The 23,977-nt window shown below is 38.7% G+C and overlaps 1 protein-coding gene across 8 annotated transcripts in view; it reads left to right on the forward strand.

The window, feature by feature from the left end:
• Window positions 1-23,977, forward strand: part of CEP112 (centrosomal protein 112) — a 418,049-nt gene that overhangs the window by 66,558 nt on the left and 327,514 nt on the right. For all 8 annotated transcript variants that reach the window (XM_030296738.1, XM_030296742.1, XM_030296741.1 and 5 more), the window contains 3 exons: window positions 15,692-15,778; window positions 18,192-18,291; window positions 21,957-22,075. In XM_030296738.1, the coding sequence (XP_030152598.1) occupies window positions 15,692-15,778; window positions 18,192-18,291; window positions 21,957-22,075 (306 nt within the window). The remainder of the gene's footprint in view (window positions 1-15,691; window positions 15,779-18,191; window positions 18,292-21,956; window positions 22,076-23,977) is intronic.

A 23,977-nucleotide genomic window follows, 5' to 3' on the forward strand; every position in this document is an offset into this window, starting at 1 on the left:
GAACAATATTTTGGTGATGTTACATTTTTTACTTTATTGAAAACTTATAGTTTGTAGAATTATTCTCTGCATCAGAATAAGTCTTGCCCTTTTTGTATCTCTTATTCCTTTTGATATGACTGATGATGATTGATATGATTTGATATGATATGAATGGTAGTTATCAACGTAAAGCTTTGGGATAACATTAGAAGGAATTCACTTGTACTTTTTTTTTAAATTTTTTTTTAACGTTTATTGATTTTTGAGACAGAGAGAGACAGAGCATGAACGGGGGAGGGTCAGAGAGAGGGAGACACAGAATCTGAAACAGGCTCCAGGCTCTGAGCTGTCAGCACAGAGCCCGACACGGGGCTCGAACTCACGGACCGCGAGATCGTGACCTGAGCCGAAGTCGGCCGCTCAACCGACTGAGCCACCCAGGCGCCCCCACTTGTACTTTAAAATATGTAGATGATGCCTGCCTAAATAACTTTAATATATATATATTTTTACAAAGTCATCAATAGTTATTATGCTATTTTATTTTTGGTGTATTTTTATTATTGGTGTTCGACTGATTTCAGTATCAAATATTAAAGTTTGCACCTGCAAAATTGCTAATAGGCAAAAGTACCGTTTTGAATAAGAAATTTACTTTTCTGTAGGAGTGAATGTTGAATGCGTGAGCAAGTAGATTGACAAATATTCCTTAAAAAACACACCACTTAATTCAAAGTTCACGAGTTTTCCATTGAGTGAAATGACAATGGTGACTGTCCTAAACTTTAGCTAGTTTCATACTGTAAGTGGGATGTTTTTAAACCCAAGGAAAAACTTTAATCCTAAGTGAGCACCTTCATCAGCTTTATTCATTTGGTAAGAATGTCCAACCTCAGAGCTATTCTTTGAAGCACATACTTAAGAGATTATGAAGCCAAGTGGACTTTCTAAGTAAAATGTCTTAAGGTCTAAGTAAAAATTCTAGAAATTCTCTGAAAAATAGCCTCAGGGCATGCCCTCCACAGAGGGAAACTTTCCATTTTCAGTTTCTTTGCTTTGGCAGTAGGTTATCCGTGGATCGGCTTGTCACACACTCCTTGTATTCCTGCGGCATAGTCCTAGTCTCTTGCTGGCTGTCTGCTGCTTTTTCTAGAAGTGGGTGGTTTAGCCCTGAGGTGGTGGTTCAAGGAATTGAGTGGATCTTCTGGTCCTTTTGCTTAGGGACTTGGTCAAAGGAGGTAATGCTTTCCTCCTTCCATTTATCCCAACGGATTCTTGCCAGAAAATATTTTTGAGGGGCAAACGGCCTAGGCAGGTATTTTAGTTCCAAACCAAACCCCTCTTACATTACAGGATTGATAGATGAAAACAAGTTGAACAGTGGCTGATTTTGGAAATAGGGTAAAAGTACTCACTTTTCTCACGCATCGCTTGAAGAAGGGCTCCTCTGCCCACACTCCTTAGTGGCTCCCTCTTCTTAGCCTGACATCGAGAGTTCTATAATTTAGGCTCAGTTATTCATTTGTCTAATTTTTAAAACTTACGTTAACATATATGTACCCGTGTACTTATACGTGTACATAAGTATAGTACAAAGAGAATACGGATGTGACTACAAAGTTTAATTGTTTTATTCGGCAGACATTATGAGAAAAGCCCCTAAAACTTGTATTTCCGTTCCAGGAAAGAAGCAAAGAAAGTATAGTGAAAACCAACTACAGGGCCCTGTGGAATTTAAAGTGATACGAGGTATATCGAGAAGGAAAAATTGCTGTTTTCTGGGAAGCTTGGGGAAGACTTGACGGGGAAAGTGACACCTGAGTCACGAGATGTTAACAGGAAGAGAAGACATGGAAGCAGGAACCCAGAGTGTGTGTGTTTAGCTGGAGCTCATAGACCCCTTGGCTGGTGGTACAGGGAAAAGACAAGGAAGGGAGTGTGGTAAAATCACACACGCATGTCGCCGCCGAGCCAAGGCCCAGGGAGCTACTGAAGTATGCCTTTTCCACAACTGTGCTTGAGGAAGGTGAATGAGCAGTGGGGTCTCGGGGGGGTCAGTGGGGTGGGGGATGGGAGTGAGGCATCTGTAGTGAAGAGGCTGTCCGACGGCGGAGGTGTGGGTGCGCGGGGAACTCTGTAGGACGGTAACAGAATGTGGTGACTCGGGGGATGTTGAGGGTCAGGGACAAGGAGGAGTCAAAGATAAGGCACCTGTTTGTACGTAGTGAGTATTATTTTGTACTGAATGTTGAATTGTACTGCAGCGACGTCCAACTGGAGGCGGCTAGGAGGTGGTAGAAACTAGGAAAGACCCGGGTCTTAGAGACGGACAGTAGTGACTCAATTGCGTGCGAGATCAGAGTGAAACTCACCAAAGGCAAATGTTTACTTTTAGTGAAGGCGGCTCTGGGGCACATTGGAAGAATGGGATGATGAAGAGGAGACAGAGAAATACTCTCCAGATCGAGGGGAGCCCCCGAACAGCACAGGGTCACAGAAGCTGAGGAAAAAAAGATGGTCCTAGTGCGAATCACGGAGACAAAAGCGTGGAATTTGCCCTTAGATTTGGTGATCCAAGGGGCTTTTGGAGGAAAAATGATAATTATGTCACAAGGTGACCTTTGAGATGGCAGTTTTAATGAAAGGTGAAAGGCAAATGATGAAGGGAAGAAGTGGAAATACAGAATGTGGAATACATGTGGAGTGAAAGGGTCATCAGTTAAAAATGAGAAGGAAAAGAGAAAAACCAATGATACTCTGGTGAAAGCTCATATATTTTTAAAATAGCAATTCCTCCTGGTAACTCTTATTTTGTGTGTGTTTATTTATTTTGAGAGAGAGAGGGAGAGAGAGAGAGAGCGCGACAGCGACCACGAGCCAGGGAGGGGCAGAGAGAAAGGGAGAGAGAGGATCCCAAGCAGGCTCTGCACTGTCAGCACAGAGCCCAACGTGGGGCTCAAACTCACAAACTGCGAGATTATGGCCTGAGCCAAAATCAAGAGTTGGATGCTTAACCGACTGAGCCACCCAGGTGCCTCTCTGCTGGTAACTCTGAATTGGTCTTTAAAAAAAAAAAATCAAATATTAATTTAATCAATCTAGTAAATAAGTATCACTGAGGAAAGTGTGTGTAAAGGTCTACAAACGGTAGGAGCTCTTAATTTATTTACCAAAATTAAAAGAAGTCTTTAGGGAACGAAAGTTGAATCACAGCATGTTTTAAGAGTGTCAGTGACTTGTGGTTGTGGGCCCGTCCCTTCTTTCCTCCTCAGTTGTGCCGGGTTTTCTGTCCCAGGCTAGCGCTTCTTATTAAAACTGTAGGATTGTTTAGTTAGAGAGCATCTTACTTTCCTTTCTTGAGTTCTGTCTACATTTTGAGCTGGTTAAAGTAGGTGAACACTCCTGTTTTAAAAGCTACTTACCTTTATTTAGCTTGAGTTCATTGGGAGTATGAACTCAGGCTTTGTACCTCTCTGGCCTGGTGACCTTGAGCAGGTACCTCTTTGTGCTTTAATGAGTCAATATGGATACATTATTATTAACTAAAGTCCAGGATTTACTTTAAATATATGTAGTTATATATGTAGTATATATGGAGTTCTATAGTTTTGTGGGTTTTGAAAAATGTATAATGTCACATGTCTGCCATTCTAGTATCATATAGAATAATATGCCCTAAAAACCGCTATTTTTAAAATGGACTTGCCAATGTCATTTTGAGGATTACTTGAAATAATGAAATAATGCAGGTAAATTGTTAGGAACAGAGCTTTGCAAATAGGTTATAATCAATCCAATGTTTGTTGTTGTTTTTCTGCTTCTGCAATTTCTTTTCTTTTTCAATGCTTATTTACTTATTTTGAGAGAGAGAAAGAGAGAGCAGAGGAGGGGCAGAGAGAGAGGGAGAGAGACAGAATCTCAAGCAGACGCCATACTGTCAGTGCAGAGCCCAGTGTGGGGCTCGATCCCACAATCGGTGAACCGTGACCTGAGCCGAAATCAAGAGCCGGGCGTTCAACCTACAGCCCCCCAGGCGCCCCTGTATATCTTTCTTTGTGAAGTATTTGTTTCATGCTATTACATTGAAAAAGAAATAAGGTTATTTGCCACTTTATTATTAAGTTGTAAGAGTTCTTTTAAATTCGGGATACAAATCAATATTTTATATTCTAGATACTTTTAATATTCTGGATATAAAATATATTTTTCTACTCTGGATATAAATGGAAAAACTTTGTTTTTTGGTACATACATAATTAGGATGTCTTCTTAATATCACTGGGATGAATTCCCTTATCACTGTAAAATATCCTCTATCTTTTATAGCAGTCTTTGTCTTGGCTTGCATGAGCATGGCTTATCTTTTTGTATCCTTTAATTTTCAATCGATTTGTGCATTTATATTTAAAACAGAGTAATGGTAGACAACATATAGTGGGGCCATTCTTTAAAAAAGTAGCCTTAACAGTCTCTGTCTCATTAATTGGAATTGTTAGTTCGTTTAAATTTAATGTAATTATTGATATGGCTGGTTGGCTTTAAGTGTACTTTCTTGGTATTTGTTGTCATCATTACTTCCCCCCCATCCCCCACTCCTTTATTGTCCTATTTTCAGCTATTCATTTAAAAAGTTATTTCATTTAAATTTTTCTATTGGGGGGAGCCTGGGTGGCCCAGTCGGTTGAGCGTCAGACTTCGGCTCAGGTCATGATCTCACGGTTTGTGGGTTCGGGCCCCGCGTTGGGCTCTGTGCTGACCGCTCAGAGCCTGGAGCCTGCTTCGGATTCTGTGTCTCCCTCTCTCTCTGCCCCTCCCCTGCTCATGCTCTGTCTCTCTCTGTCTCAAAAATAAATACACATAAAAAAACCCAAAAAACAAAGAAAGAGACACTCCCTTTATAAAAAAAAAATTAAAAAAATTTTCTGTTGAATTCTTAAGTTATATATCCCTTGATAGTTTTCTTTATCGGTTGTTCTAGGGCTAAAAATGTGCATCCTGACCCTGTCAAGGTCTATGTAGAGTCCATAAGGAACCGCTTCACGCTGGACCTTTCCCACACTCTGCTTCCCACGTTGCAAATCTAACAATTAAAAAATAGTATTCAGTTTAACCCTGTCCCGATTCCCTGTGCTATTGTTGACAAAGTTCTGCATGCATTAAACCCCACCTTCCAGTGTCGTTACTGTTACTTTAAATAGATGTCTTTTGAGGACATTGTAAGAGAAAAACACTCTGGTGTGTTTATGCACTTATTTACTATTTCAAGTACTCTTCGTTCTTCTGTATCTGAGTTTGTATCTGGTGTAATTTCCTTTCATCCTCAGGAACATCTTTTATTACTTCTTGTGGTACAGTTCTAATAGTGACAGCCTCCGTCAATGTTTCTTTTATCTGAAATGTTTTTTCTTTTCCCCTCTTAGCACTTCTAAGATATTGCTCCTTTGTCCTCTGGCCTCTATTGTTTCTCACGAGCAGCAGGCAGTCATTCTTATTATTGTTCCCCTGTAGATAATGTCTCTTTTCTTCTGGCTGTTTTTAAAACTTTCTCTTTCTCTTTGGTTTTCAGTAGTGAGACTATACACACCTGGATGTTGTTTTCTTTGTATTTATCCCGCTTAAGAGTTCACGGAGCATCTTGGATCTCTGAGTTAGTGTTTTTTATTTTTTATCAAACTTGGGAAGTTTTGGGCCATTATTTCTTTAAATATTGCCCTCTCTTTTCTAATTGCCCTCTTTAGGTGTATTTAGACTCTTTGATTTTTGTCCCACAGGTTCTTTAAGTTTTGTTTATTTTTTCATTAATTCTTCAATCTTTTTTTCTCTCAGGTCATTGGGTTAGGTAATTTCTATTGATGTGTCATTAAATTTACAGACACTTTCTTCTGCCATTTCAAATGTACTGTTAAGCTTATCAAGGGATCCCCCCCCCCACCTTTCAGTTATTATAATTTTGCATCCTGGAATTTCTGCTTATTTCCTTCTTACAATTCCACTTTGCTGCTGAGATTCCTTATCTCTTCTCTCATTACAATAAATTTTTCTTTAATTTTTTGAATATATTTTCCCCTGCTTCTTTCAAGTATTTATATTAACCGCTTTAAAGTCATGTATGCTAAGTAGGTTCATCTTGGGCCTTATTAACTCCTTTCATGTATTTGTTGTTGCCTATAGACACTTTTCTTTTTTTCATGTTTATTAATTTCTGCATGAAGGACATTGTGGATGATACATTTTAGAGACCTCTAGATTCCGTTGTCTTCCTCCATAGAATAGTGATTTTTGTTGTTGTTGTTCTGGTGGACTGTTCAGTTCTTGGGCAATTACCTCTACCTTGTGTAAACTTGGTTTTGCATTCTATTAAGGCAAATATATGGAAAGCCAAAGATATTTCTCAAACTCCTCCAATATGGTGGGCTCTAATCTACAAACCCTGTCTCTTTTGAGGATCTTATAAAGGTTTGCTTTTAGGTTTTATTGGGCAGGTTAAAGCCTAAAGTGTGGCCTTTGTGGTGTTTCAGCTGGATGCCCAGGTATTTCCAAGTTGTTAGGAAGGTGTCTCCACAATTTGTTTGGGCTGGGCCTTCAGTATCTCACGGCACTGTTTAATCTGTGGTAGCCATTATATTTCCTAATTATAGCAGCTGTGCATTGTTATTTACCTAGTGCCTGCACCCAGTGCGGCTCATGCACACTCACATCCCAGCCCATGGTCAAGGACTGGCAGGGGTCCCTATTGGCAGTTCTCACTTCCCTAGTGCCCTCTACTTAGGATTCCAGCTTCTTCAACTGTCCTGAACTCTGACCTTTGCCTTTCCGGTTCAGTAGAGCTTTGGGGCTCTACTTGGGACTCCAGTTGTGCCCATGCAGAGAGCCAGAATGGTAGTGGGGCTCGGCTTATGAGGATGACAGTATTGCACTATTTTCTTTCTTTTGTCTTTTTCTTTTTTTTGTGAGGAAGAGAGAGAGAGAGAGAGACGGAGAGAGGGAGAGGATGAGGGGCAGAAGGAGAGGGGAGCCAGAGAATCTTAAGGAAGCTTCATGCCCAGTGCGGTGCCCGATGTGATGCTCGATCTCACAACCCTGAGATCATGACCTGAGCCGAAATCAAGAGTTAGTCGCTTAACTGACTGAGCCCTCCCAGGCGCCGCCCTGCATTTCCTGTTTTCTAATACCAGGAATGGGTACCTCATCTATTTTATCCCGTTCTGTGGTTGTTAACAGTGGGAGGTGAGTTTGGTACTAGTTACTCCATTATAGCCTGAAGTAGAGCTCCATGGTTCTTAAGTTGAAATCAACAGTGTAATTACTGAGCCCAGTGAAAGAAAACTTAAATGTTGTTAGGAGTCAGACTTACTGGGAGGTCAAACAGATTAGTAGTGTTATATCCTATCTTTCAATGTCAGTCTTTGTGTAAGCCTGTTTACTGCTTTTTCATATGCATATAGGTATGTGTATATAGGTGCACACATATGTACATACATCTCTATATCTATATTTATATGTCTATATACATCTCTATAAATCTATGTATCTATATTTGTATCCTGTATTGTGTTTATATATGGTGCTAGAAAGATTGTTTCTGTAGTCTAATCATGATAATTTATCATGAATCATGCCCTAGAGGCAGAAATATAGAGCTATTCTGTGGTATCAAGATAAGAGTTTCCAGAAAAGAGAAACCCCTTTATTGTTTCTGAGATACTCTTATTATTATTATTATTATTATTATTATTATTATTTTAGAATGGTAATGGAGAAACTTTCTTTTTAATACCACCCTTATAATAACTTGGTGTTCACTCTTTTTTTTTTTAATTTTATTTTTTAAATTTACATCCAAATAGTTAGCATCTAGTGCAACAGTGACTTCAGGGGCAGATTCCTTAATGCCGCTTGTCCATTTAGCCCATCCCCCCTCCCACACGCCCTCGAATAACCTTCTGTTTGTTCTCCATATTTAAGAGTCTCTTGTGTTTTGTCCCCCTCCCTGTTTTTATATTATTTTTGCTTCCCTTCCCTTCTGTTCATCTGTTCTGTGTGTTAAAGTTCTCATATGAATGAAGTCATATGATATTTGTCTTTCTCTGACTAATTTCGCTTAGCGTAATACTCTCTAGTTCCATCCACGTAGTTGCAGATGGCAAGATTTCATTCTTTTTGATCACCGAGTAGTACTCCGTTGTATATACACACCACATCTTCTTTGCCCATTTATCCATTGATGGACATTTGGGCTCCTTCCGTACTTTGGCTGTTGTAGATAGCGCTGCTATAAACATGGGGGTGCATGTTCCCTTTCAAAACAGCACACCTGTATCCCTTGGATAAAGACCTAGTAGTGCAATTGCTGGGTCGTAGGGTAGTTCTATTTTTAATTTTTTGAGGAACCTCCATACTGTTCTCCAGAGTGGCTGCACCAGTTTGCATTCCCAACAGCAGTGCAAAAGAGATCCTCTTTCCCCGCATCCTTGCCAACATCTGTTGTTGCCTGAGTTGTGAATGTTAGCCATTCTGACAGGTGTGAAGTGGTATCTCAGGGTGATTTTGATTTGTATTTCCCTGATGATGAGTGATGTTGAGCATTTTTTCATGTGTCAGTTGGCCATCTGGCTGTCTTCTTTGGAGAAGTGTCTATTCATGTCTGTGCCCATTTCTTCACTGGATTATTTGTGTTTTGGGTGTTGAGTTTGATAAGTTCTTTATAGATTTTGGATACTAACCCTTTATCTGATAGTCATTTGCAAGTATCTTCTTCCATTCTGTCGGTTGCCTTTTAGTTTTGCTGATTGTTTCCTTCGCTGTGCAGAAGCTTTTTATTTTGATGAGGTCCCAGTAGTTCACTTTTGCTTTTGTTTCCCTTGCCTCCAGAGATGTGTTCAGTAAGAAGTTACTGCGGCTAAGGTCAAAGAGGTTTTTGCCTGCTTTCTCCTCTAGAATTTTGATGGCTTCCTGTCTTACATTTAGATCTTTCATCCATTTTGAGTTTATTTTTGTGTCTGGTGTAAGAAAGTGGTCCAGGTTCATTTTTCTGCACGTCGCTGTCCAGTTTTCCCAGCACCATTTGCTGTAGAGACTTTTTTTTTTTCCATTGGATACTCTTTCCTGCTTTGTCAGAGATTAGTTGGCCATACGTTTGTGGGTCCATTTCTGGGTCCTCTATTCTGTTCCATTGATCTGAGTGTGTTTTTGTGCCAGTAGCATATTGTCTTGATGATTACAGCTTTGTAATACAGCTTGAAGTCGAGAATTGTGATGCCTCCTGCTTTGGTTTTCTTTTTCAAGATTGCTTTGGCTATTTGGGGTCTTTTCTGGTTCCGTACAAATTTTAGGATTGTTTGTTCTAGCTCTGTGAAGAATTCTGGTGTTACTTTGATAGGGATTGCATTGAATACGTAGATTGCTTTGGGTAGTATTGACATTTTAACAATATTCGCTCTTCTAATCCAGGAGCATGGAATATTTTTCCTTTTTTTGTGTTTTCTTCAATTTCTTTCATAAGCTTTCTATAGTTTTTAGTGTGTAGCTTTTCCCCTCTTTCGTTAGATTTAATCCTAGGTATTTTATGGTTTTTGGTGCTGTTGTAAATGGGATTGATTCCTTGATTTCTCTTTCTGTTGCTTCATCATTGGTGTATAGGAATACAACCGATTTCTGTGCATTGATTTTGTATCCTGCAACTTTGCTGAATTCATGAATCAGTTCTAGCAGTTTTTTGGTGGAATCTTTTGGGGTTTCCATATAGAGTATCATGCCATCTGGGAAGAGTGAAAGTTTGACCTCCTCCTCGCCGATTTGGATGCCTTTTATTTCTTTTTGTTGTCTGACTGCTGAGGCTAAGACTTCCAATACTATGTTGAATAACAGTGGCGAGAGTGGACATCCCTGTCTTGTTCCTGACCTTAGCGGGAGAGCTCTCAGTTTTTCCCCAGTGAGGACGATATTAGCGTTGGGTCTTTCTATATGGCTTTTATGATCTTGAGGTATGATCCTTCTCTCCCTACTTTGTTGAGGGTTTTCAAGAAAGGATGCTGTATTTTGTCAAATGCTTTCTCTGCATCTATTGAGAGGATCATGTGGTTCTTGTCCTTTCTTTTATTAATGTGATGAATTACATTGATTGTTTTACGGATATTGAACCAGCCCTGCATCCCAGGTATAAATCCCACTTGGTCGTGGTGAATAATTTTTTTAATGTAATGTTGGATCCGGTTGGCTAATATCTTGTTAAGGATTTTTGCATCCATGTTCATCAGGGAAATTTGTCTATAGTTCTGGTGTTCACTCTCTTAACCAAGTTATCAAATGTTACATTGGCAATATGGGGACAAACCAACCTTTTCCTAATAAGATGGAATGAAAAGGGATATAACATCACATTAGTGTTAATCCCATGAAAATCGAATAAGTCTAGTCATCTGGAAGCATCAGACAAATCCAAACTGAGGGACTTTCAGTAACTGGCTATACTCTTCAGAAATGTCAAGATCAAGAAACACAAAGAAAGGCTATTCCAAATTAAAGGAGATACAGTTGATATGATAACTAAGGGCAGTGCGTGCTCCTGAATTGGATCTTGGACTAAAAAAATAGCTATAAAGGACATTATTGTGATAATCAATAAAGCTTGACTATAGATTGTGCATTAAGTAATCTTACTGTGTTACATTACATTTCCTGATTTCGATAAGGGCTGTGATGTTAAAAGACAGCATCTTTGTTTTAAGGAAATATACACTGAGTTTTTTAGGGATAAAGAAGCACGGCATCTCTAGCTTTCTCACAAATGGTTCTGAAAATAGTTTTATGTACATCTGTAAGTAGATATAGATACAAAAAATTGATACAGCACATCGGGCCAAATATAAACAGCTTGTGAATCTGGGTAGAGGGCATATGGGAGCTCCTTGTACTATTATTGCAAATTTTCTTTAAGTTTAATATTATACCAAAGTAAAAAGTTACAGCAGAAAAATCAAATAGTGATACATCTCTAGGTTGCAAGAACAGAGATCCATCAAGCTTACCTAAAATAAAAAGGAGTACAGAGACTTTCAAATTCAAGTATGCCTAGTCTCATGGAGACTATTAGGGCCTGAGTTTGCTTACTTCACGTTTCAGATGCCGTGTGGTTTCTAGTCTTTGCAGTCGTGGTGCATTTGCTTTGCTCTCTTCTGTATACTGGATTTATCTGCTTTCTCTTGGTTGTTGCCCCTCTAGAAATTGTTCCTCAAAGTTGCTAACTTGCTGTCCTACTTCAGATTCTTGAGAGAAATATCACCGTTATTCTCTAGCTAATGCATTGCTTAAACATATGTCAAGTGTTTATTCTTAATCGGGTCACAGGATTGAGGTGGAACAGATGGAGAAGGTGGGTTGAAACATGCAACATAGTTCCATGGCGTTTAGGGCTTTCACTCACAAGCCTACGGTGTAATAAATTCTCTTGAAGGCGCTATAGAAAGATACGGCAGTGAACTGTGTCTCCTGTATCCGCCCAGCTTGCTTATATTGCTTTTTGAGTTTACTTTTTAATAGACTCCTAAAATGCTTCTGTTGAGGATCTCCACGTGAACTTGGATCACCCAAGTTTCTGCTAAAATGAGGAAGAAGTATGATGGGAGTTAGAGGCAAGAGAATGGAAACATTCAGAATTTCTTTCTTTTGTATAGTAAATGGATGACTGCTTCCCTCCCCACTACTGAGTGTTTAAAAAACCATGAGTCTGTGTTAACTTTTGTTGTAAAACTTTTAAGTTTCATTTGACTATGTTGATTTGATCATGCATGTTTATCTTAAGTTCAGATTCATTATTTAAAAACAATTTTTTAAAATTTTATTTAAATCCAAGTTAGTTAACATATAGTGTGATAATGATTTCAGGAATGGAATTTAGTGATTCATCACTTACATATAACACCCGGTGCTCATCAGTGCGCTCCTTAATGCCCATCCCCCCACCCAACACCCCACCAACAACCCTCAGTTTGTTCTCTGTATTTAAGAGTCTCTTATGGTTTGTCTCTCTGTCTGTTTTTATATTATTTTTTGCTTCCCTTCCCTTATGTTCATCTGTTTTGTATCTTAAATCCCACCTATGAGTAAAGTCATACATTTGTCTTTCTCTGTCTGACTTATTGCGCTTAGCATAATACACTCTAGTTCTATCCATGTTGTTGCAAATGGCAAGATTTCATTCTTTTTGATTGCTGAGTAATATTCCATTGTGTGTGTGTGTATGCACATACATACCACATCTTCTTTATCCATTCAACCATTGATGGACATTTGGGCTCTTTCCATACTTTGGTTATTGTCGATAGCACTGCTATAAACATTGGGGTGCATGTGCCCCTTCGAATCGGCACACCTATATCCTTTGGATAAATACCTAGTAGTGCAATTGCTGGGTCGTAAGCTAGTTCTATTTTTACTTTTTTGAGGACCCTCCAGACTGTTTTCCAGAGTGGCTGCTCCAGTTTCCCACCAGCAGTGCAAAACGGTTCCTCTTTTCTCTGCATCCTCGCCAACATCTGTGGCTTCCTGAGTTGTTAATTTTAGCCATTCTGACAGGTGTTTTGGTTTGTATTTCCCTGATGATGAGTGATGTTGAGCATCTCTTCATGTGTCTGTTAGCCATCTGGATGTCTTCTTTAGAAAATTGTCTGTTCAAGTCTTTTGCCCACTTCTTCAGTGGATTATTTGTTTTTTGGGTGTTGAGCTTAAGTTCGTTATAGATTTTTGGATACAAACCCATCATCTGATGTGTCATTTGCAAATATGTTCTCCCATTCCATCAGTTGCCTTTTAGTTTTGTCGATTGTTTCCTTCGCTGTGCAGAAGCTTTTTATCTTGATGAGGTCCCAATAATTCCTTTTTGCTTTTGTTTCCCTTGTATCTGAAGACATGTCTAGTAAGAAGTTGCTGTGGCCAAGGTCAAAGAGTTTGTTGCCTGTTTTCTCCTCTAGGATTTTGATGGCTTCCTGTCTTACATTTAGATCTTTCATCCATTTTGAGTTTATTTTTGTGTCTGGTGTAAGAAAGTGGTCCAGGTTCATTTTTCTGCATGTCGCTGTCCAGTTTTCCCAGCACCATTTGCTGAAGAGACTGTCTTTTTTTCCATTGGATACTCTTTCCTGCTTTGTCAAAGATTAGTTGGCCATACGTTTGTGGGTCCATTTCTGGGTCCTCTATTCTGTTCCATTGATCTGAGTGTGTTTTTGTGCCAGTAGCATATTGTCTTGATGATTACAGCTTTGTAATACAGCTTGAAGTCCAGAATTGTGATGCCTCCTGCTTTGGTTTTCTTTTTCAACATTACTTTGGCTATTTGGAGTCTTTTCTTATTCCATACAAATTTTAGGATTGTTTGCTCTAGCTCTGTGAAGAATGCTGGTGTTATTTTGATAGGGATTGCATTGAATACGTAGATTGCTTTGGGTAGTACTGACATTTTAACAATATTTGCTCTTCTAATCCAGGAGCATGGGATATTTTTCAATTTCTTTGTGTCTTGTTCACTTTTTTTTCATAAACTTTCTATTGTTTTCAGGTTGTAGATCTTTTACCTCATTGGTTAAGTTTATTCCTAGGTTGGGGTGCCTCAGTGGCTCAGTTGGTTGAGCATCCAACTTCGGCCCAGGTCATGATCTCATGATTTGTGAGTTCGAGTCCCATGTCAGGCTCTGCGCTGGCAGGTCAGAGCTTGGAGCCTACTTGGGATTTTTTGTCTCCCTGTCTCTTTGCCTCTCCCCTGCTCACGCTCTGTCAATCTCTCTCTCAAAAAAAAAAAAAAAAAGTTTATTCCTAGGTATTTTGTGGTTTTCAGTGCAATTGTAAATGGGATAGATTCCTTGATTTCTCTTTCTGCTGCTTCATTATTGGTGTATAGAAATGCCACTGATTTCTGTACGTTAATTTTATATTCTGTGACTTTGCTGAATTCATGTAGTAATTCTAGTGGTATTTTGGTGGAGTCTTTTGGGTTTTCCAGATAGAGTATCATGTCATGTGGGAAGAGTGAAAGTTTGACTTCTCCCTTGTGATTTGAATGCCTTTTCTTTCTTTTTTGTTGTCTGATTGCTGAGGCTAGAACTTCCAACACTATGTTGAACAACAGTGGTGAGAGGGGACATCCCTGTCATGTTCCTGACCTTAGGGGTTATTACTTTTTTTTTAATGTCTATTTATTTTGAGAGAGAGTGAGCGAGCAGGGGAGGGGCAGAGAAAATGAGAGAGAGGGAATCCCAAGCAGGCTCCTCACTGTCAGGCTAGAGCCTGATGTGGGACTTGATCCCATGAACTGTGCGATCATGACTTGAGCTGAGATTAAAAGTTGGATGCTTAAACTACGGAGCCACCCAGGCACCCCAGATTCATTACTTTTTTGAAACAGGAATTGAAATATATAAAGTATATTTCAAAAATTTCCAAGAGATTATTTTGACAGTATATTTCTAATATTATAACAGAAAATTTTCCTGAAGGTTGTAGACTAATTTTTTTGAGTACCTACTTTGTGTCCTGAGTATAGTTACTTAAATGATATTACTGAAAATAGGGGCACCTTGGTAGCTTAGTCGGCTAAGCATCTGCCTTCGGCTCAGGTCATGATCTCACAGCTCATGAGTTCAGGCCCCGCGTCGGGCTCTGTGCTGACAGCTCACAGCCTGGAGCCTGCTTCGGAGTCTGCGCATCCCTCTCTCTCTGCCCCTCCCCCGCTCATGCTCTGTCTCTCTCTGTTTCTCAAAAATGAATAAATGTTTAAAAAAAAAAGTTAAAAAAAAGATATTACTGAAAATAAGCTTCACAACTCATTGAGGCGAGTTTGACTAGCAGGAAAGGAAATAGAATCTCAAAGGGTGACTTGCCCAAAGTCACAATAGTTAATATAGTGGCATTAAAATCCAAAGTAGAAATGAGGTCTGTTAGACTCCGATGTATACACTCTTGCAAATGGTAAGGAATCCGGTGTTCAAATACTTTCACATTTTGAGATAATTAGTTTTATGTTATTTGTCTTAAAACATGTCACTATTATTTTTTTAATTCTGAGATGCACCCATTATTATCAACAATTTGGTCACATTTTGGCTGGTTTTGCTCAGAGCGCTGGTACAGTGTCTGTTGGTGTTAGGAGGATAAAAGGAGTTGTTAATGAATGCTTGAAAGTGACTTCCTTGAGGTAGTCGGGGTCTATGATTCCAGGAGACAGAACTGGAGAATCTTTTAAGAAAAATGTACAGTTATCAGTGATATGCCCAAATTGTGGACATCCACTCTCAAATTGTCACATTCAAGTATGGAGATAAATAAGAGTAGTTTTAATGAACATGTAGCTATGAGAAAAGACAAAAAGTAAAAAGGTTGATTCGAGACCACATTAAAAATAGTAAGCAAAGGCTAAACCATTGGCTTTAGAAAAATTTCAGATGACTTTTTTTAGGGGTGGAGTGGGGTGGGGATAACTGGTAAATCTGTATTTAGTACTCTCAATGTTGTCTGTCAAGTGAAATTTACCTGAAGCACTTAACTTAGCTTGGAAGTAATCAAAGAATGTAACCAACATGTTGGTAAAGTGATGTGATTTGCTAGACCGGTGGCTAGAAGGAAAATGTGGAGAAGGACACTTTCACATCAGGAATTATTTTCATTGAGTGGGGGACTTTTGCCAAAGGGAAATAACACCTTTGAAATTTTTTTCTTGAAGTTGGACATAAAAACAAAAATGATAGAAGCCAAATGCCACGAGGAGAAGCTGAAACTGCAGCAGAAACATGATGCCGATGTTCAGAAGGTAGGCTCTCTACCGTTTATTCTTTCATTAACGTTGAATACTCAGAATATTCTAGGTCTTGTGACCATCCATCCCATGGTCCACTGATTAAATAGTCGTTATAAATAGGATTTGCTAATTAGTATTTTGGCCAAAGTCGGATCTTTATACTTCACTTTCTAAACAAATGTGTTTATGTAAATCCTTATAGTTGCCACTACCTTGAGTTCTTCCTCTGTTGTGTGAAGGCTGGCCTTCTTAGAGTCCTTAATCTGCATTCTAGCATTACCTTTCGTAAAAGCTGAAGTAAGACATCAACTGTACACACTAGTGTTTGTTTTAGTCTGATATTCCTTTTGGTTTTCTGGAAATTAAAATTTGCTTTTTGATTTAAAAAGGAACTTTTGGATTTAGTTCTGTTTGTAATAGACTGCATGCATTGTGTTGGTAGCACTGAATGTACGCTTCTTTTTCCCAGTAGCTCACTGGGATTTATGCCTTTCTGTGTTTCCATTTGTATTTTTAAAGAAAACTTATTTTTATTCTTAATGGGCACAGCAATAATAATCAGTTTATGGTTATCCTACATGGCATTTGAGTGGTTAGCATATTTTAGTATTGATTTCAAAAGTTGAGTGATATATACATCTATATTTCAATGCATAAAGATTAATCCAAATTGAAACTTGGCATTTACTGTTGCACCACTAAGCCTGATTCTGCGTCACAAAACTGAGTGACAGAGATGGTGGCAGAGAGTTGAAGCCACACATCACATATCCAAGCTTTCTTAAAAGCTGAAAATATATTCATATTTAGTCAGGTGCCTGTTTGGCTCATTTTCTTTCAAAGCAACAAGAAGGAAACCACTGATTGAAAATTAGAAAGAGAAAAAATATTGAATCCTTTTCCTTCTTCTTTCTTCTTTCCCATTCACGTTTTGAAGGCCAGTATTACTTTCTGCTCTTAGTGGAATTTTACTCTAGCTCAAATTGGTTAGATAAAAACAGCTATCACAAATATGTTAGAGATTTGGTAATGTAATTTTAATAGAACATAATATATATCCAAATGAAATGGAATCTATTGATGTATAAGATAAATAAATACAAAAATATATTTGGAAAAATCACGGTAATAGAGTTTGAACTAGGCTTCTTGGTATGTCCGTTACAAAGATCAGTTCTAAGAAAAACATTTAATAATAAAATTCTTTCCAGGAATTTCTCCTTTAAAATAAATTCTGCATGAAAAAAGAAAGCAATGCAACTAGTTTGAAATGCCAGGTAAAATATAAATAAAATCCTTGACCTTACGCCAGGTTTGGAAAGTATATTCCTCAGTTTGTTGCTTGAATGGCATTTTCTAAGTGTCAGGAATCAGGGAGGAATAAAATTAGAGTGTTTTATCTGTTTGTGTACATTCTTTTCCTTTTTTGCTTTTTTGTGGACTTCAGGATCAAACTAGCCTCTTTTCTATTTACCAATCATTCTTAGAGGTGGAACTAAAACCATGAAAGATAAAGTAAAATGCTGGTAATAAAAGCACTAAGAAAAGGCTGGTGAGACGTTGGTGAACAACCTTCCCTGCCAATATTTTTTAAGCTGAATTTGAGTGTACAGGAAATATACTCCAACCGTATGAAAAGTGGGTATTCATACTCTTGCCTCAATTTGGTTTTCTTTTTTCCCCTTTGTTAGCACATTTTTTGTTCTACTTGCTAACTACTGCATTTTGGTTATTTCTCGTGTGTGTGTGTGTGTGTGTGTGTGTGTGTGTGTGTGTGTAGATGTATTTAGGAGTATAAAATCATGATTCAACCCTAATAAATGATTCATTTAAAACTTCTGACACAATACAATTAATGATGTAAAATATTCATGTAATTTTTGACTTATTTTGAACTGACTTTTTTTGATTCATAATAGCAAAGCTAGATCTAAAAAAAGCCTATTACAGGTCATCTTCCCATGTGTCTGGGGATTTTTGTTATTGTGCATGAAAATGAAAGGACACCAGAGGGAGGATCCAGGGGTCCGCTCATCTGAAGGTGTCCTGTCCCAGTGCAGTGGAGGGGGGGTGGGGGAAGGGTGGATTGTGCTGTGCCAGCCAAGTTTCTGACGGCTTCTCTATGCTTCTTTATGACACACTTTAATCTCTGAATTATATTTTAGAGAATCAATTTATTATTTATGTTCTCCTTGAAAATTGATACATGAAAATTGAAAGCTGATGACATATTTCTTTCAGTAATCAATTATTTTAGTATATTTTATATTTTCTCAATGCCCTAGAAGATAGTTTTTACATCTTTTTTTTGGAAACCCATTTATGGGATTAAGTGAGACTTAACAAAAAATATTGTGCTTGTTTTAAAAGTTACGTGTTCTCTATATAAAAATAGTTTACTAAAACGTTTTAAATTTATTTGCAGATTTTAGAAAGAAAGAATAATGAAATAGAAGAATTGAAAATTTTATACAAAAAGAAACAAAATGAAATGGAGGAGACTGTTAGAAAACTTGAAAAGAAAGGTGATGTATTGTTACATCAACTTTTTGAAAGCATTTCCATTTTATTTTAATGGTTGTATAAAGTAAAATTTTAGTTCTGACCTTTAATATGAGATGGGGATGTTTATATGGGCTTCCATATGACTGAGTCAAAACTGTGTGTGTGTGTGTGTGTGTGTGTGTGTGTGTGTGTATGTGTGCGTATGTATGTGTGTGTATGTCTGTAATATGTTTATATGTGTGTGTGTGGTGTGTGTATGTATGTGTGCGTATGGGGTATGTGGTGTGTGTGTGCGTTTGTGTGTGATGGTGGCAGTGGTGGTTGGTTTGATTAAGCAGTTGGATGAATCTGTCACTACTCTTCTACTTCCTAACTCTCTCTCCTTATTGGACTGGAGCGGCCATGGGTCAGTCATAGATTAGAGCTTACTGGCTTTCCCGCGGAAGTCTAGGGAAATTATTCCTCTTGGCCTAATAAAATTCATTACATTAAGTATCTACTTTAAGCCTTGTGCTATAGGCTGGTGTTGTGATTGACAGAACAAACATTTAAAAGGTATTCCCCATTTACACTTTCATTACGAAGGAAAAGAAAGCATGTAATCAAGTGTTAAATTGACTGTGACTATAGGGTAAAACATTGAACTGCAACAGGCAGTCAGAGAGAGTTTTAAAAATCTGTTGTAGGCAAAGGAACCTTAATGATGGTTTTGTGAGATTTGGTTAGTTGGAGGGAAGGGTTCCAGGTACTGGGGCAAGGATGCTGTGCCGTCTGGTGTGCGAAGGGCGTTGGAGAGCCCTTGAGCTGGAGCAGACGTCCTGTACATTAGGAGAAGGATTGAAAAGGACCAGACAGGGGAGCTTAAGCATGGCCTTGAATTTCAGATTTAGAAGTTCCAAGCTTATCCTGTAGGTGCTGGGGATCAGACAAGATTTTTGAGAGGTGAGCTTTAGAACCTCATGTTTTAGGAGGAGTAGCCTGGTAATGGTGAGTGTGACAAACAAGATGAGGCTGGTTTCTAGCCTGTTATAATAGAGGTGGCGTGGAGAGAGAGAGCGAGCGAGTGAGCAAGCGAATTATTCTACTTATTAGAAACATGGGCTCTGATCCCAGCCCTGCCGTTCGATGTCTGCTCTATGACATCCCGAAGTTTCTTGGCTATGGCTTACTCTTTATAAAACGGTGAGGTTGGAATCAATAATGTATAAAGTCCCTTCCAACTCGAGGATGTTCTGCTTCCATGCTTCTGTAACTTGGCATGAGAATACTGGAATGATGGCAGGGCGCTGGGAGGCAGTGAGAGTGGAACTGAAGAAGACATTTTGGAGGATTCGGAGGATTTGGTGAATGGTGAGATAGAATCGATGGGAGAGGTTTCTGTTTCGGGTTTCCGTATAGAACTTGCTGTCTCCCAAACCACCAAACCTGAGTGTATCTGAGAGGATAATGCCCTTGAAATTTAGGGTGGCAATTATATATGTAAGTTAACTAACAAAGCAGATATTTTTAGGTTTATTTCCAGACTTAAATGTTGGTGAAGGTAATTAGACATTTGTTCAGGTTCTTTCGCCAAATATCAGTGGCTACAAAAATAGTTAAAAATTTTTTCTAGGTTTTCGTTTCTTAATGCTGATTCAAACCAGGCAATTTGAACATGCCTGAGATTTCAAAATAATATTTCCTAAGGCTTTTTGAACTGCAAACAGATCTTAGTTTTAATTTTGGAATTGTGAAGTAAAATGCTGTCGATGCTGAAGACTAATATTAGGCTAACCTGGATTCTTTTCTTTTTCCCCTTTTGTGTTGCATGGCTGAGATCTATGTGTGAAATAAGTTTCTCTGTAAATGTTTATGAAAATTTTGCTATCTTAAAGTAAGTGAAGAAGAACATGTTCAGTAAGCTAGGAAAGTAGTACATTCAAGTAACAACGCAAGTGAATTTATTTTACCCTCCAGAAGACATGAGTGTATTAAACAAATGTTCACTTAAATCAGCAACAGTATAAATCATTAAAAAAATTTTTTTAATGTTTATTTATTTATTTAAAAAAAAATTTTTTTTTTTCAACGTTTATTTATTTTTGGGACAGAGAGAGACAGAGCATGAATGGGGGAGGGGCAGAGAGAGAGGGAGACACAGAATCGGAAACAGGCTCCAGGCTCTGAGCCATCAGCCCAGAGCCTGACGCGGGGCTCGAACTCCCGGACCGCGAGATCGTGACCTGGCTGAAGTCGGACGCTTAACCGACTGCGCCACCCAGGCGCCCCTTTAATGTTTATTTTTGAGAGAGAGGGAGACAGAGTGTGAGTGGGGAGGACAGAGAGAGAGGGAGACACAAAATCAAAGCAGGCTCCAAGCTCTGAGCTGTCAGTACAGAGCCTGATGCGGAGCTCGAACTCACACACCGTGAGATCATGGCCTGAGCTGAAGTCGGATGCTTAACCGACTGAGCCACCCAGGTGCCCCATAAAGCATTTTTAATAAGAAGGTAGAAATTTAGATGATTTATAAGGGAAGCGTTTTATATAATTGAAAGCCTGTTTTGTTTCAGTAACACAAACCTTGGTAATCATTTTAATGTATCTAGAAGCGACAGTATATTGAAATGATGAGTTCCTTCATCTGTTTATTCAGGACACATCTTTTTGAGTACTTGCCTATGTGACAGTGTTTTGGCCTGTAGATAAAAAGTTGAAATATCTTTCTCCTTAGGAGATAGGCAAGTAAACCATTATAACATATAAAGTAATAAGTGATTTATTGGAGAAATGGATGAGGTTCCCTGGGAATAAAGAGGAGTTTCTTTCTGCCCCAGCAAGGGGAGGAATCTGGTTGGTGAATGGTTCATAAAGAGGGTGATACTCGAGGGGCACTTGGATGGCTTAGTTGGGTAAGCGTCCAACTCTTGATCTCAGGTCTTGATCTCATAGGTCGTGGGATCGAGCCCGGTGTCAGGCTCTGGGCTGACAGTGCAGAGCCTGCTTGAGGGTCTCTCTCTCCCTCTCTCTCTGCTCCTCCCCCACTTGCTCATACACACACACACTCTCTCTCTCTTTCAAAAACTAATTAAACATTAAAAAAAGAGTAGAAGGTGATACTCAAATTAAGACTAAGGATAAGTAGGGGTTTTTCAGTAAGAAAGAGATGGGCATTCTGGGTAATAAATGATCACAGTTAGGCAGAGAACAGATGAAAGGACATGGCCTCAGGAAGCTGTGGGTAGGTTGGTGTGTTTACAATACAAGTTTAAAAATATGGAAGTGGTGAGAAATATGGCAGGAAATAGATCATGAGGAGCTGTTTTCCATATTAGAGATTTTTGGTTTTTATGTTTTAGGTGAGGGAAGTTGTAGAAAGATTTCAAGTCTGAGAGTAACAGTGCTGCATTTGCACTGTAGAAAGGTCTCTTCAAAGCCACGGAGGACCCACTGGAAGGAAATGATATAGAGGCCAGCACACTGTTAAAATTGTCTAGGGAGTGAGTAGTAACGGATTCAACCAATTCTGTGGTGATAGAAATGGAGAGAAAGCGAGGAAAGAATAAGAGATCCTTCAGAAAAGACAATTGAGAAGAGTTGCAGAAAAATGGAATTATCTATTAACTGGCAAACCTTATTTTCTGTCATCAGACTCTGATGAGGTAGCTAGAATTGGTTTAACTATGTGTTTCATCATTTTTGACAGTTCAGATCCTTATACGTGACTGTCAAGTTATCAGAGAGACCAAAGAAAACCAGATTACAGAGCTAAAAAAGATATGTGAACAGAGTACCGAATCTCTGAATAATGACTGGGAAAAAAAGGTAAGCGACATAAGATGGTAATGGAAAATACAAAGGTATACGCTTGAAAGTAATATATTTAATTATAAAAATATATTCACAGAATATACAGAAAAGTATGAAAAAAGAAAATAAGATAACTTAAAATTCAGGCCCAACTGTCTAGAAATAGCTACTGTTCATGTTTTGGTATATTCTAGAAGTGTAATGGTTTATAAAGTAGGTTTCACTTAGAAAACTTACTTTTGATTAATTCTTGAATTTCATGTTCTGAAATTTTTGTCATAGCTTATAGATTTTAAGGAAAATTAGTAGGGAAAAAACCGCAGGATAATTTTTGGAAATTATACCTTTTTAATTTTGGATTTTGGCCATTGGATCATTTCTTTTCTGAAATTTCGGATAATACAATATTTATAGTATAAACTTATTTTTGATGTAAACGAAATTAGTAGCGGATGGGTTTTTCTTGGAGGAGCATTTAATTTAATTAAGGAAATATTTTCATATAATTTAGTAGTGCCAAGATCAATGTAATAAAAATACTTGTTATGAACGAATCTCACATAGTCATATAGTACTTTGACTTAGGAGCCCTTGACCATTAGTTCAGATTACAATATGTGCTTACAATAAATTAGGTTACTTCTTTTGAGGTATTCCATCATAAAGATAACTCATACTGTTAACTCATATTCTCTCAATAATAGTCAGGGTTCAAAACGTTTTACTGAAAGTTATCAGTGCCTTTCCAGGCAGACGCCGTTGGTCTGAAATCTGTCCTGGCAATGGTAGCTTTAGGCCGAGTCTGGGAAGTGCGCTGCAGATGTATTACGATGGGGAGAATCCACTCTTTTCTAGTTTTATTTTGTCAATTTATGTGCTTTTTCTCATTCTCACATTTTGGTTTTGCCTTTTTTCCATAAGTTCGGCATATTTTTGTGTTTGTTGCAGGTACATTGCATACAGAACAGGTGTCCTTCCTCCCTTTGTCTGAATTCCCTAGTTCCTTACTTTTCAGTTTAAATTGCTGGGTGTTAGAAGAGAAAAGCCTTCTGCGTTCTACCATGTACAAGGGTACATTTTGTTCCTTTGGCCGGATTAGCAAATCTTTCTTACAGCTACATGGTAATCAGCGGATGTGAAATCCACTGTGAACGTGATTGATGGTCTTTTTTATGAAGTACAATTGCACGTAAATCTGGGCAGATGGGAAAATGTGGTGCAAGTAAGATAGGTACCAAAAATTAATAAGGCGATGATAGGTGTACCTTACGATTTATGCAAGCATTCATTAAAAAATTATGAAGTACCTATATGGACAGGTGGTGCAAGTTTGTGCACGTGCATGTGTGTACATGCGTGTGCACGTGCGTGGTGTATGCACATTGTGTGTGGTGTGTGCACGCATGCGTGTGTATGGGTGGGGTGTGTGTGCACACTCATGCATGTGTGCGTACTCCCTAATATCCCATTAGAGATCTCCGCTGCACATGTCTCACTCCAAGTCCATTATACAACTTCCTATTTAAGATGTCTCCTTGATCGAAATCCCATCGTTCTTCCCAAACGCCATCTTCTTCCTTTGTTGCTAAAACATCTCCTCCTAGGGGTTTTCCTTAATTCCCTGTTCCCCGTGGCATTGCTGTTTGCTCAGATGCTTAGGTTCTTCTTTCTGCCTCACCTCCACATCCAATCACTTATCCAGTTCTGTTGTTTTGTTACTTGTTTTGTTATTCACCCTTGGTCCTTCCCTAGTTCCAGAGACTATCACCTCTTCCTAGATTTGCTGTAACCGGACTCTCTGCACCTCTTCAGTCCACCCCCCCCCCCCCACAATACACCACACCAATGGTCTTTCTAACACACTGGTCCCCGCCCCGCCCCACACGCACCATGTTTAAATCACACCAGTTATTTCCT

This window comes from Lynx canadensis, chromosome E1 (assembly GCF_007474595.2).
Source record: "Lynx canadensis isolate LIC74 chromosome E1, mLynCan4.pri.v2, whole genome shotgun sequence".
Lineage (NCBI taxonomy): Eukaryota > Metazoa > Chordata > Mammalia > Carnivora > Felidae > Lynx > Lynx canadensis.